Source organism: Glycine soja, chromosome 2 (assembly GCF_004193775.1).
Source record: "Glycine soja cultivar W05 chromosome 2, ASM419377v2, whole genome shotgun sequence".
NCBI lineage: Eukaryota > Viridiplantae > Streptophyta > Magnoliopsida > Fabales > Fabaceae > Glycine > Glycine soja.
Genome location: NC_041003.1, coordinates 3,694,905 through 3,710,013, shown reverse-complemented (window position 1 = coordinate 3,710,013; position 15,109 = coordinate 3,694,905). Strand labels below are relative to the sequence as shown.

Sequence of the window (15,109 nt, the reverse complement as noted above, 5' to 3'; positions counted from 1 at the left end):
TTCAAATTCTGGTGTTGAAAGAAAGTGAGGAACAATAACAGCGAGTAATCAGTCAATGATATATATAAGTGTTTTTCCATTATTCTTGAACCAGCACGTGACAAGACGAATGATTTCATGCCAACTGCATAATCTAATACCACTATACGTACTGGTGTAAATATGCACCGTGAAAAGAGAATTATGAATTCTTATTAGTTATACAAGTCAACTTAGATTATATGCACTAATCATCATGTAAAAATAGAAATGAAACTAGAAAATTTGTATTTTTAAACAGACTTGTTATGGAATCAATAAATAAAAATGTTAAATTTATTAAAATTCACTGGGATAGAATTCAAAATAAGAATAAAAATGTATTAAAAACATTTTTATAACATTTTTTCACTTTTAATTTCTTAACAAGTGCTTAAGAGTAGTTCTCAATACTATCCTTTATAATATATGTTTTAAATAATTTATTTTATTTGAAAAACATGCTATTGATTAGTGAACTTTCATGTTGCTTCTTTAAGTCTACTCTTGTTGTACAAAGCAATGATATGGAAACGTTCACATCATGTCCATACTTTACTCTTGGTAAAAAATATTGTGAAAAAATATTTTCGAAATAAGATTCTTCGTAGTAAGTACTAGGCTTAATGCCTATAATTTATAACTTATTTTCGAAATAACATTCCTTAATCCTTATAACTTTTTTTTTCTGGGTGCCTAGTAAGTGAATAATTTCCCTTTAATTATGCTAGTTACGCGTGCCAATTACCTTTAAGGGAATCTGCTTATTAACTTAACCAACTTTTTTCAACCTATTTGATTGTATGATAATGGAAATCTAAACCCACACACATCAATGTTGTTCCAGATGTATAAACCTATTTAAATTTATTTAATTTTTCGCCCTTGCCCTACAATGTCATCCAAGTGCTTGATGAAAGGAACTATACAAATATTTTTCACAGCTTTAGTAAATGATAGGAATGCTTGTAATCCGTCCCGTTTTACTCCTGATACAAAGTTGATTCTAAAGTGTTCGAGTTTTGAAAATAGACTTGATATATTTTAATAATAGACTCTGATTATATTTTGTATTATTTCAATCCGGTTCACCATTCTATATAAATATTCATATATTAATAGAAAAGCTGTTTTATGTAATAGATAATATTTTATATAATATTATATTTATATTAAACATATTTATTTTATGATATATATTTTAAATTAATATGATGTTAAATTGATGCATTTATTTCAATAAATTTAATTTAATTTGTCCTGACCCATATCATGAATGCCCGTTTATTATTAACGAACATAATCACTATGTTTTGACATAAAGAAGCATAATTGCACCAAGGCTGTGTCAACATATCACAAGAAATGTGCTGATGGAGATGGAGAGGACAAAGAAATATTAGATGAATTGATGGAACGTACTTGAACAACTGAAAAAGGCATGGCTTCTCCTGCGAGGTGTAACAAGAATGGGCTGATTTGACGCGGTTGCAGGAAAAAAAATTGTAAATATAACAGATGATAGAATTTGATAGGAAGAGAGAATAGAAAAAAAAATTTATCAACTGGAGTCCGTAGCTAAATAGCGAGAGATTTGATAAGCAATATTTCCATTGCTAATATCCATTTTTCTTGTAGTAAATTAGGTATTTGAAATTTATGAATATCTCAATATAAGCCCTCTTAATTTAAGTTTCTTTGCAATTAAATGAATGATCGAAGGAAGCATATAGACAATATCCGTTAAGTCATGGACATGTTTGTAGGAGAGATCGATACGGGTATGTAGGCCTTTGTGTTATGAATCAGACTGATCAATAAAGCAAAACTTGCACCAAAGGATTATTACATTATATATATATATATATTGTGTGGACCACAGTTGAAGCTAGCCACGCAGCTTTAACTGATGCTCGATCAAGACCCCCCAAAACAAGCAAAGCATCTTAAACGTGAAATTGGTAATGGGCAGGCTTTGAACTACTTAAGAAGCAAGCTGTCCATAAAATAAAATAAAAAGCATAATATCCTGCTACTATAATTGAAACATCACAATGCAAGCCCCTATAGTTTTGAATTAGGAAGGTTACAAAGTAGTAGCACAGTTCTCCGTCTTTCCCCAAGTAATCAACCAGGTCCCCCCTTTAGTAGCATGCATATATTAAAGCTAGAAACAAACCATTGTTACTACTTACATTCATTAATTAACTAGCTAGCTTGTATATGTATGTTACTTAGGCTTTTTAAGTACTCCACCTTCTTAAATGCAACAAGTTCAACCATATATGATTGTGAATGAGGGAACAGACGTGACTGAGATTCTAGGGATCCTAATAGATTCTCTATAAACCTCATTGATGGTAGTTGTTGGAGAATTGCAGCTAAAAAAAAAGTTATAACTTGTGTCCCTAATTTAATTCTTCTATATGCTTATGCCTAGGTTGTTTGTTAACTTAATAGAAAGGAAAAGTTGATCAAAACAACGGAGAAATTTATTTTCTTAGTGAAAAACTGAGATAATATGGAAGGAAAAGGGGGAGAAAAATCAATCAAACACATGAATTATTTCCCCCAACATGAATTTACCCCACATAAGGATTTGAGTCTTCCAAATTTTCTTCCCGAAGACAAAAATAAACATAACAAAATAATGCTTCACAAACTTCACAAAACGCGATGCAATAAAATAAAACATTAATTACAACAGTCCCTTTCCTTGCTCAGACCCCAGGTCATGATGAAGAAAGGAAGACCCAACCACTAATACAAACAAACTGGTTCCTGTTCAACCTCCTCCACAGTGAATTCAACATATAACAACTTATGAAAGTGTTTCTGATTTCTAGCTCATTTGGGAAAATAAAATGCATAAAATTGAATATAATATAATGTACATTCTACCCCATCAAATAATTAATGCCCTATACCATCCAAGGATTACAAACTCCTGCCAACTAAAACATCTTATACCTAAAGTTATATATTAATTATATATAAATTAAAATTAAAACACGTTAAAATTAAAGCAAGAAAAACAAATAGCTAGGTTTCTGAAAAAAATTGAAAATGCATGACGGATACGCTGAAATGAGACCTTAGCACGAGGATTTCCCACTTTTTTCAGTGCGTGGTAGTATGACCCAAAAAGGTTTGCCGTTAGCCGAAGAAGTAAAAGAGAGAGAGGAATGGAATGAAAGACATGAAAAACGGAAAATGCAGGTGAGTGAGAACACATTGAAGCTACCGAGGAAGTTATATTTGTCTTAGAATAGAGTTATCATCATAGTAGTATCAGAATAGACAAACAAACTAGATGCCATCTTAATTAACCTTCGTGATATCATCCACCCGAAAAAAAAGGTTCCAAACGCGTCACTACACCACCGTTGTAACAAACTGCACAAAAATACTAAAACTAGAACATGTCGCAGTCACAATGAGAAAAAAAAAAGAAAAGAAGATAACTGATGAAAGACTGCATTTTTTGGCACTTGAATGAAAATTAAAATTAGTCCAGCAGCAGCAATAATTAACCTTACCTAGCTACATCCTGAAACACTAAAATTAACAGTCCTTAATGGAAAAAAGAGAAAGAAACCCTAAAGATGGTAGCAAGTTGGAGACTTTTCTTTTTCTTTTTTTGTTTTTGTTCTTTCCTAGGGCTTCTTACCGAGGGTGTGCTTGTTGTTATGCATCCAAACCTTGAGAACGTGACGCTTGACACCGGTTTCGTTGCAGAAGGCTTGGACCACAGCCTCGTCCTGTTTCTGAATCCTCCACCCTAGTTTTTCAGCAAGTTCAAGCATTTTCTCCTTTTGCTCCACAGTGAATTTTGTTCTGAACCGTTTCTTGGACCCTGTTCCTCCTGCACTCGGATTGTTCGAAATGTCTTCCTGGTCCTCACGCGTGCTCTGAGTTCCGCCGCCGCCGGACGTCGACGGCAGCGCCAGCGTCCCCCCCACCGCCGAACGGTGCTGCTGTCCCGCCACGTGGAGATACCCCGCCGGATGACGGTAGTACGCCGCAAACTGCGGCGGCGGGTGGTGGTGGGGAATTAAGTACGGGTCCCCGCCGGAGAAGGCGACCACGGCGGAGGAATCCGCCTCCTTACGGTGAAAGTTGCGGTGGCAGCTGCACGCGGCGCATTTCAACGCGTCAAGGGTGCCCTCCATCCCCGCCGCCATAAACTCGCCGCAACCGTCAAGCGCGTGGCCTCCGATCCCAACGGCGTGGTTCTTCAAACACTCCCTGTACCTCGCCCTTCCGCCGCCGCCGTTGGTGCTCCTTACCGGCTCCGCCGCTACCGGAACCTTCATCCGGGTCGGGTCGTAACCCGCTCCGCCGCCACCCATACACAGCTCCTCCTCCTGCTCCTCTTGATCCTCGAATTCCATTTCGCGAAATTCTTTCAATTTCGTTAACTTTTCGATACTGTTTAACAAGTTTTGAGAAATTCGGGTGGTGGGGGTCTCGTACTCTCTCTCTCGCAGTGTTTCTCTCTCTGTGCCTTCGTGCTTTCTTTGTCCAAAGGTGTATTCGTTCATATACTTTTGCGGTTCTCTGTTTTCGGAGGACACGACAATGAGAGCATAATATACCACTCTCTCTCTCTCTCTCTCGATTTTTTGTCTTAAGATCGTCACCTTCCACCGGGTGTCTCCGGTTACTCGGTAAATTTTTGTTTTTCACCGCTTGCAGATGAATGGATACGGAAAATTAACAGCGAAAAGTTTTCACTTTCGGTGGCCGTGGTACTCTCCTCCCTATGGGGCGAGGACAAATGACAAAAAGGATAGATATAAATTATTAGATATAAAGATTAGTTTAGTCGATTACAAGTTAATTAAACATTAGTTTAGTTGGTTAAAAGTTACTAATTAATTTAATTTATTACAATTTTATTTAGTTAGTTACAAATTAGTTACAAATTTAATTATATAAGACTCAATATATTTATATAAAAATTGATTTATTCATTTTGAACATTATTTAAAATAATGATCAGTTTCTCTTTTTTCTTTTTTCTATCCGTTTATCTTATACTTTATCATAAACATTATTAAAATTAATTTTGGTTAAATCAGTCTCAAATCCACATACTATTACAAAAATTGTAATTAAGTCCCTAAGTTTTATTTATTTTTCAATTGGATCCTTTGTTAATTTTTAAATTTGCAATCAGGTCAATATGTTAATTTCTCAAGCGAAATTTATTAGATTTGACAAAATATTTCATTATATATACACATGTTGGAAAATTATTAGGTGATCTAAGATGACCATGTCATCCATGGTTCTAACAAATAATCATCTGACATGTAAATAACTTAATATTTTAAATTAATTAAAATCTTTTAAATTAAGAGATAACACTATTAATTCTTTTTAGATAATTAGTAAATTATATTTAATTTAGTGAATATATGTTCACATGTCACACGATTATTGATTGGTGTCATAAATAACATGATATCCTAAATCACTTAATAATTTCTCTACATGTAGATACCAAGTGTAATTTTATGTTAGCCTAGCTGGTGTTGGTGTAGCACATGTAATTATTTTATTATTTTATGATGTCATACTGCACTTCGTTGTTATGTCTCCACCTTCATTCATAACTGTTCATTATCTCCGGAAGGTCTCAAAGTGTAACCCTAAGCTTAAAACGTAGATTTTACATCTCCTAGACCATAACTCTAACCCTAATATGTGATTAGTCATTAATTGGTCTGCAATGTTGTTCACATCTCCATAATCTCCTTTGTAGCAGTTTGTGGAGCTCATGGAACACAAAATTGTCAACCACAACGCTTTTTTCAAAATTTTTATTTTTTATAAATAATAAAAATTAAAAAATCCACATAACCTTACCATGTTTGCATTCCAAACAAATCTCAAATCAAGGATGATGGAGGGATCTCATTAAAAATTTAAAATATAGGGGTCCAATTGAAAAAGAAAACATAGGGACCTAATTAAATTTTTTTGTAATAGTATAAGGACCTATTTACAAACTAATTTTACCTTTAATTTTGAATTATATTAATTGCACATCAAAATTAAACTCTTAATGTTTGACGACATATTTTAGTTAATTTTTAGTTTTATTTTATTAATTGAAAAAAAATTTAACGGTTGAATAAACAAGTTTTTTTTAATAGCTTCTAAGATTTTTTAACATGCAAACTTCTAACTTCTTATATTTTATTATTGTCCTTAATACATTTATTAATTTTCTTATTATCATTTTAAAATAAATCAAGATTTTATTATTATTTTTTATTTTGCACTATTCAATTATTTCGATAACTGATCTTATCTAACATTTATAATTTAAAAAACTATTTTTTCATATTTCAAATATCAGTTTTCAGCTAATTTTCAATTAATTTTATTCAACATAACAAAGTTAACTTTGCCATTTGCGCAAACTTATTAAGTTATTTCTTTATACTACTTTTTTTAGTTCGACAAAATGAAAGCAAAAAGCGTGCAATGATAAATATATTGATATCATTGAAAAGACACAATACAAGTTTACTTTTTAGTTTATGTAATTAATGAAAAAAGAAAATCATTGCAAAAACAAAATGATAAAATGAAATTTTAATTTTTAACATTTACATTAAAAATACAAGTTGCAAAAACTCTTTTATTCACACGTTACTACAAGAATGTTGTGTAAAAATAATTTTATCACACATTAAAAATTATATGAAGAAATATTGCTGAATAAAAAATAAAGAAATTATATATATATATATATATATAATACTTTTCACTGAAATTTATATTATATTTATATAATAAAAAGAGAAAGAATGTGGGATTAAATGATCAATTTTAATATGATAAAAAAAATATATGGATAATACAACCAAAAAATGGAGACAGAACAAAATCATGCCACGCTCTCCATCAAATCGCATGACAGGCACTGAAACTGAAACTCTACGGGTTAATTTTAGGGTGCACGCATTCCAGTGCCTGAAATGAAGTGACGTCGTATGGGACTCGTGCAAGGAGGCGCGTGGGTGGCGCGTGGAGTAAACGAAGCATAAGTAGATTGCTTTGTTTGCTCCCACATAGGAGGGATCAAGCGAGAGCGGGGGCCAGAGGGAGTGCGTGTAATGTTATTATAGCTGTAGCCTTGTAGGAGTGCTTTTCAGTATGAGAAAGAAGAACAGTAACACTAGTACAATTTCACACTTTTGGATAATATTTTTACATTTTTCTTTATTTTTTATCTCTCTTATTTTCATTTCTTTTTTACATTTAATTATGCCTCTCTCTTTTTTATTTTATTTCTTAGATTAGACTAAAAATTAAAGTGTACATGTACACCATTTATCCAAAGAACAAATGGAATTTGAGTGATAGATACTAGCTAGGGTAGTAGTAGTAGTAGTGTGAGTGATGAGCATGGCGGAGGAAGACAGGGACAAGGGAATTATTACACACGAAAATAAATAAAAAAATGTAAGTTGTCGGCATTAATGGCAGCTGTTGCTACGTGCGGTCTTCCTCCGACATGGGTGACGAGCTTTTGGCGTCAACATGCACTTACTTCGCTAATACACTGATTAAAAAACAGTTAATGCTAAACAATTAAAACTACAATTTTCTTTCATTAAAAATATAACACTAACACTTAGCATTAATAATATTTTTAATAGTTATTTTTTAGAAACTAGTCATGATTTAAGATTATGGTTGACAAGTCACTCATCTCTAATAACTTATAATTTGATTTGATTAAAATAAATTATTCGATACCCACACCTAAGTTATTAGACTTTTTTTTTGTCTCTTTTTATCTTTTTTTAAAGAAAGAAACATATTAAAAAAAGTATTATGGCGTTTCATTTTTTTTAAAAGTAATAAATCATTATACTTAAAAAGAAATTGAGTATAATCATCCCATTTTATCATTCCTTGATAAGTTATTCTCCTAACTCAAAGTTAAAATTATCATGCTAAATTTTAAGATAATAAGTTAATAAAAATACATTAAATGTTGAAATTGTCAAATACTTTTATATTGATTTATATTTAATTGTCACGCAGTTTATTACTTGATCTCATTAAATACTTTCAATTCAATTAAACAATTTATATATGAACTACTATAGTTACAAACACATGTAAGAATAGATATTTAAATTGACAAAAAAAAAAAAAAACAAGAATATACTAGCTAGTTAAAAAAGTTTGAGGAGAAAATGAGTAGTGAGAATGGATGAACTTTTGGGCATTTTGACAAAAAACGCTGTAATATCATTCTGTGATGTAGGAATCAAATAAACGACGGCAGTTCAAAGGAGAATGACGTTATGGGGTCAGCATCTCTTCACCAACTAAAAGCACACTCTTGACTGGCGTGAGAAACTGAATATAAATGCTAAGGCGGCACATCGCAATCCATAGAATGCGTTATGGAAAATAAGGAGCCATTGTCTTCCCCAATCTTTGGAAAAGACCACCCAAGCTTACTCAAACATACCAAGCACGCATGTTTCTCCTCTAGTGCATATAGACAATATATACGGATTATTTGTCATGGTTCGTCTTCATTCGGTATTCTACGATTTTAATTAAACGAGTTAATATTTATTAAATTTTAATTGTAAGTTTTAGAATACCGGCTCTCCAGTGTAGATAAGAGTTTAGACAATAGTATATAATTGATACGAGGTGTGCTGGTCCTGCCTTGTCAGTGCATAGTAACCAGTCAACTGATTATTTGTCCACTGAGTAATCACCTATCCATCCCACTAAGTCATTAACCCATACATAAGTACCATTTTATAAATAAAAGAGGTAGATAATAAGTAATTCATCTTTTAACCCTACTAAAACATTATTATTTACTCACTGACTTATAGTTGACTAACAATTCAAAATTTGGTAAAAACACGAGGTATCCACATTTGAGATATACGTTCTTGTTTCTAGGGAACTTATAAAATGGATTGCTTCTTATTTGCGGCTAATGTGCCTTAGAAACAGTGGTGCTTGGAAAAATTGTGAATTTGTGATGCTTAAATCTGCAACTGCCGGAATAACAAACTCTATATTGATTAGAACAAAGAAATGACTTAATTGCGAGTTAGAATATGGTGAGAGGTGTATGTAAAGTGTAAGGCAATCACTTGATTTTTTCTAAATGAACCATTGCTAATGAAAGACAACACATGACAAGAGTTACAACCTTAATTTCTTTCGTCCTTTCTCTTCTGTGTCAAGAGCTCAAGGCTCAAGAAAAAAAAATCAATACACCATCTAGAAATGTTTATACTAAATTTATAAATTAGGATTTACTATTTTTTTTAGTTCCTGGATTTTTAAATTTGTTTTTATTTCTTGTTAAACCGTATGTGAAGCCAATTTTTTGTATTAGTTTTGTGACAGCAAATAAAATAAATATTAGTCATGATCATAAAACAAATGATCATTAAACAAAATAAGCTACTTTTATTTTAAAAAAATATAATAGATAGTAGGCCACTATATCATAAAACAAAATAAATATACTATAACACTAAAGGGTATCAATTTTATTCTAGGTATAACAAGCCAAAAAGAAAACAAAAAAACCTTACATTTATGCTATTTTTATATGAGAAGAAATAAAATAAATAAAGAAAGAAATATGAATGATAATACTTTTATTTAATTAAAAAAAATACAAATTTCTGTTTTTTTTTTCTTTTTTTAATTCAAATTTTCTTTTTTTTTTCTCCGTAATTTTCTTATCGCTATAGCACTTGCACGGTTAAACTCAGATTCGCTAGAAACTTACGTCAACGTCAGATGGATTTTACGAAATGAGCATACACAATACATACTGTGTACATTAACTAAAAAATAACCTGGGCACATATAATAATATAGAAAAATAAAACAAGAACATACAGATTCAACCCAAAAAATTATTGTGCGTACTCTAGACAGATCTCTGACTCTGACTTATGTATTGTTGTTTAAAAAATTATTCTTATACAATTTTGTTACATTCACAGGATATAAATTAAAGAAAGATGCACAAATATAAAATAAAACAAAAGATATAATAAACAAATAGATAAGAAGATCTTACTAACAGATTTTTTAAAATAATAATTAAAGAATCAATCGCAAAAAATGATTAAAATTTATTTTAAAAATTAATGTTAAATATGAATTTTATCCTTAAACTTTTTGTAAAATTCAATTTTAGTCGATAAATATAGTTTTTTAGCATTTTTTTCCCTAGTTAACACTTTTAGCATCTGTGTCAAGTATAGCGTCAAGCAGTGACATATAATCATGTTAACAACAATTTAATAAACTTGCCACGTTATTATGTAGTCTAACGTGATATGGTCATGTTTGTTTTTTAAATAATGTTTTTAATCTCCCATTTTCTGAAAGTAGTTAATGATATGAATTTACCTAATGAAAAATAAAAATATAACATATTATAAAAATTATACATAACTGATAAGTTAAACTAGCTAACTACTTGACGTTAAGTGTTTGCTATCATCACTATCAACTTTAACTTCATAATTTTTTTCTTTGTCTGAAAGTAACGTAAGATATTTTTTAGGTGGAAAGTGATGAAATTAATTCTTAAAGAAATAAAGTATCAATGAAAAAAAATTAATTTCCCACAAATATCATTCTATTTATATAATTATAGAACAAATTTTTGTCATTCCAACCAAACTATTAGTCACTTAATTTATACTTTGTAGGTAATATCACTTCATAACTTTAATTTGGTACTTAAAATTAGGTGCTAAAAATATTAATACAGGAAACAATCAAGATAAAAATGTTAAAAAAATTGTTTAGGTACAATTTCTTTTTTAAAAAAATGGGGACACAAACATATTTAGCGCTATAAATTACAGTGAGATTAATAATACTATTCTATAAACAATATAATATTTATGTTTTTCCTTTTTCAACTATCCAAATTTCAAATTGTGTTGATAAGAAAAAAGTAAAGAAAAGAAACTGTTTTGGAAATGGAAGGTGATGGGCAGTCTAATCACATTAAAATCTGGAACGGCCCCCAATAATTGATGCAGAAAGAAAAGTTCTTCATGACTCGTTACTCTGTTAACACGAGTCTTCAACAGCAACTTATATGTTATCACCCCTGCCCTTGGATCAAAACTACTTTAGCCATCAATCATCCAATGCCATTCTCACACATTTATCTATCCCTACCCCATGACTTTAATTTAATTTTATTCACTTTTAACACATTTTTTAATTTTAATATGTGAGACCAGACAATGCATTTTGGACCCATTAAGGGGGAAGTCCGAAAGGTCCTTTGTTAAGATAATTGTTATCATGTCACACTAACTGCATCCATTGTCGCTTCGTATAATCGCAAACTAGCTAAAATAGTCAAGCATTTGAACTTTCAATTAATTGAATCAGAGAGACTTTAGCCAAAATAAGTAAAAAGAATAAAGCATTCAACTATCGATGATAATTACTACACAGGAATGAAGGTAAGGATTACCTTGGTCTAATCCTTTTACAAGATCCAAATAACTAATCCATTGAAAATTGAAGTTGCTTTGCACCATTTCCTTATTAGGGAAATCCGATCCTTAACTAGAATGTTATGTTAAAAGAGTGATAAGGCTAAATAAGCCATAACAAGAGGGGACAATTTTTCCCTTAAAAAAAGTGATAGTTTCAGACAAGATAGTGTGAATTTAAGCGACACGCTTGTTTCAGCTTAGATACTTAAAAAAGGGCCGTAAGCAAGTTAAGCAACAACATTAATCAAGAAATTATAAAAGCATGCTTCTTCTTTTTCTTTTTTTTTTCAAAGGATTAATTTTAAAATTAACATGAAAAGAAATGAAAAAAAACAAAAAGGAAAAAAAAATTGGGTGAAGGGGTAGATGGAGTTCATCATGTGATGCTCCAAAAACAGCCAAAGCGGACGGATAGACGTCTGATGTGACGTTCTGACACACGCACACAGAGAGAGTACTCAATCTCTTTGTCGTGTCGTGTATGTGTGTTTGAGATTTTAGTTTTAGTTTTTTAAAATTTGAATTTTAAAGTTAATTAAATATATTACATGTAAAATATAATTATTTTAAAAAATTAACTAATCTTTATTGTTATGATTTTTAAAAGAAAAACTATATTATCGGCATTTTTTAGAAAGTTATATTAATATTTAATATATTAATAGTATCTTTGTTTGTTAGTATAAATTCATAATTCGTAATTTAATTTTTATTAAATAAAATTATATCAACAAAGACTATTTTAATGTTAAATAGTTAAAAAGTGACATATTTTTGGTAAGATAACGATTATTTATGCTAAACTAAAGACATATATATAATTACATTATATTTACAATAAATTTTTTATATAAAATATAATTTAGTTGAATTGGTTCAAATTTTTACGTGTTTTTATCTTATATATAAAATTTGAATAAATCTATATGTGAATAATTTGCAAGTTAATTTCCCCTTACAATCATCTTTATTAGAATTAAAAATTGCTGTAAAAAACTGAAGTTAAAACAATTGTAACCTGATCTAAAAAATAATAATTTTATAACTGATTATGTTTAACATATATCATGTTTTGCCTTTAAAAAAAATTACAAACATTTGTTAAATTAATTTCGATCAATTGCAAGAACTAAAATATTAGGAGTGTCTAATAACATGTTTGTTTTTCCATTGAAATTGTTGAAATATGTGTTTGGATGTTGAAAAGTAGGATTAAAATCCATTCATTGAACGTACATTTGTTTCTCTACAACCATATTCTCAAACATAACTTAAGTTGTAAATTGCTATCTCACGCATTTGTTGTTAGAATAACATTATTGATATCATTAAAAAAATATTTTTTTGTCACATTAGTTTATATATACTTTTCTCTCTTATGCCTATAAATCATTGGAAGGAAAAAAACAAGAGTTCGAAAAAGTTATTCTCTCATAACTTGAGAAATCAATATTCAAATTCCAATACAAAGAAATGTTTATATTTTATGTTTGATGGTGTCTCGCCTAAAATTACTTCAATTAAAAAATAATATATTTAGCGGAAAAAATCACTGGAAGAACATTTTGTGTAAATAACACTGCTTCTATCATTATGTTTGATACAAAATTGTTGGATTTTTTTAGTTCTTTTCTTATATGGAGTAAAAAACTACATGAGAATGTCTATTTTGTATGTGAAGAGGGGTCGGATTAGGGTAGGAAAGACTTATTTGTGAGGGAAAAAAAGTTATAAAACATTGAGAGTGAAAGGAAATGAATAAAAATTATTGTGATTTTTGCACATCCCAAATAGTGTTTTTCAGATTGCAATTATGAATTCATTTATCATTGGACAATAGGTTTTACACACTTTGTATTCTCTGTTCTGTATTTTAGAGTTTCATATTCTTATCTCTTATTGTAAATATTGGTGTTCTGTTTTTATCCATTTGTAACATGTTTTACTTGTTGGAAACTTTCTTGTACATTTATTAATTATGGTGAAATTATTTCTTTGATCTAAATGACTTGTAATCTTTATTTTTGTATTGAGAGATTTATTCACATTAAACAAATTGTGTCGGGTGTGTGCTCGTTATTTCTATTTTACGTTCTATTTTTATTAATATATTAATATGTAGGTAGGTTGTTTTGGAGAAGTTATGTCAGCTGCCTATTGCTGTTACTCTCTTATTAAATTTGTTACAGGATCGGTCTGTTTTCCCTATAGAATATACATCATATATCTAATGTCTTTAGAATTATTTATATACTTAAAATTAGCTAGCTTGATTGTAATTGTTTTAATGTTAAACAAAAATGAAACTTTTGAATTATTTTAGTATATATAAAACTTATCCAGAAACATTCGTGCGCAATCCAATCTTCAACTAATTCATGAATGGAGCCTGCATGTGCTCGTCGAGACTTATCAGTTATCACCCATTACTTTTGATTTTTTTATTATTATTACACTGCATGAATATATATTATAGTACTTTATATTATTTTAATTTGTTTCAAACTAATCGTGATTGACTGATTGTATGATTAAAACCAAATTAAATTGTGACAAACACATACTCAAAATTTTCATAGGAACCTTCCAATTTTAGTTTTATGATAAATTCTTAATATTTTTTAAGAGATTACTCAAATTACATATATCTTATTATGTAAAACTTACAGCAGCTTGCTATCGGAAATCCTCATATCTATATTTATTTTTAACTCCCCGAAGTATTTCGGAGTTTACTACGCCCTTCCTCGCCTCAAGTTGTCATGATATACAAATTATCTTTAATTTTAAATATATATTTTTTTCATATCATAAATCTTATTATGTTTATATTATTGTTTTTGCTTGTCAGCTGGCGGGAAACCGCAGATAAAACAAGACAGAAGGAGAAACAAGCAACTTTTTACATGTACTGTATCTATGTCACCAAACACAAAACCATGAATGAGTGAAACCAACGACGATGCATCCCTCTCACCCGTCTTCTCTCTCTCTATTAATCTCTTCCTTGCACGCCAAAGCACCCTTCTCTTCTTTCTCAAAAAACGGACATAGTCACAGTTTCTCCATGAAATTAACTTGAATGGTGAATAATGAAGTTTTAGTTTTAATTAAATTACGAACGGGACGGAAAAGTTCTCCCCGTTGAGATAGAGAGAGAGGGAATTGCGGGGAAAAGAGAAGTGGATAGTGACAAGACAAGAAAAAGAATGGGACGACCGTGATTTGCATTTCTATATTCTCTTGCAGCTTTTTTTCTCTCTCTCTCTCACACTGCTCTTTGTACTAATAACACAAACACACATACACACATACGACTGGCTTACACTGAAAACTGTGGCCCCCATACCACAACCCCAGCTTGCTTGTCGCACCACCATCACCTCCATCCATTCATTCGCCAACAATTCACTCTCTTTTCTGCACTTTTCCCTGCCGTTTCCACTGTGCAATTATATCATAACATAAAAAAAAGTTTGATGAACACCTGTTAATATATTCAACACCTAGAAAAAAACATAGACATTATAAAATTTGTA

The 15,109-nt window shown here is 30.5% G+C and overlaps 1 protein-coding gene across 1 annotated transcript; it reads right to left on the bottom strand.

Moving 5' to 3' along the window:
* Nucleotides 1–3,332: 3,332 nt before the first annotated feature.
* On the bottom strand, nucleotides 3,333–4,597 carry LOC114380862 (zinc-finger homeodomain protein 1-like). The gene has a single exon (XM_028339954.1). The coding sequence runs from the start codon at nucleotides 4,560–4,562 to the stop codon at nucleotides 3,675–3,677; it is 888 nt and encodes a 295-aa protein (XP_028195755.1). The 5' UTR covers nucleotides 4,563–4,597; the 3' UTR covers nucleotides 3,333–3,674.
* Nucleotides 4,598–15,109: the final 10,512 nt, after the last annotated feature.

Bases quoted from the DNA above. Each gene is read 5' to 3' on its own strand.
- LOC114380862 (XM_028339954.1), bottom strand. From the start codon at position 4,562: ATGAACGAATACACCTTTGGACAAAGAAAGCACGAAGGCACAGAGAGA.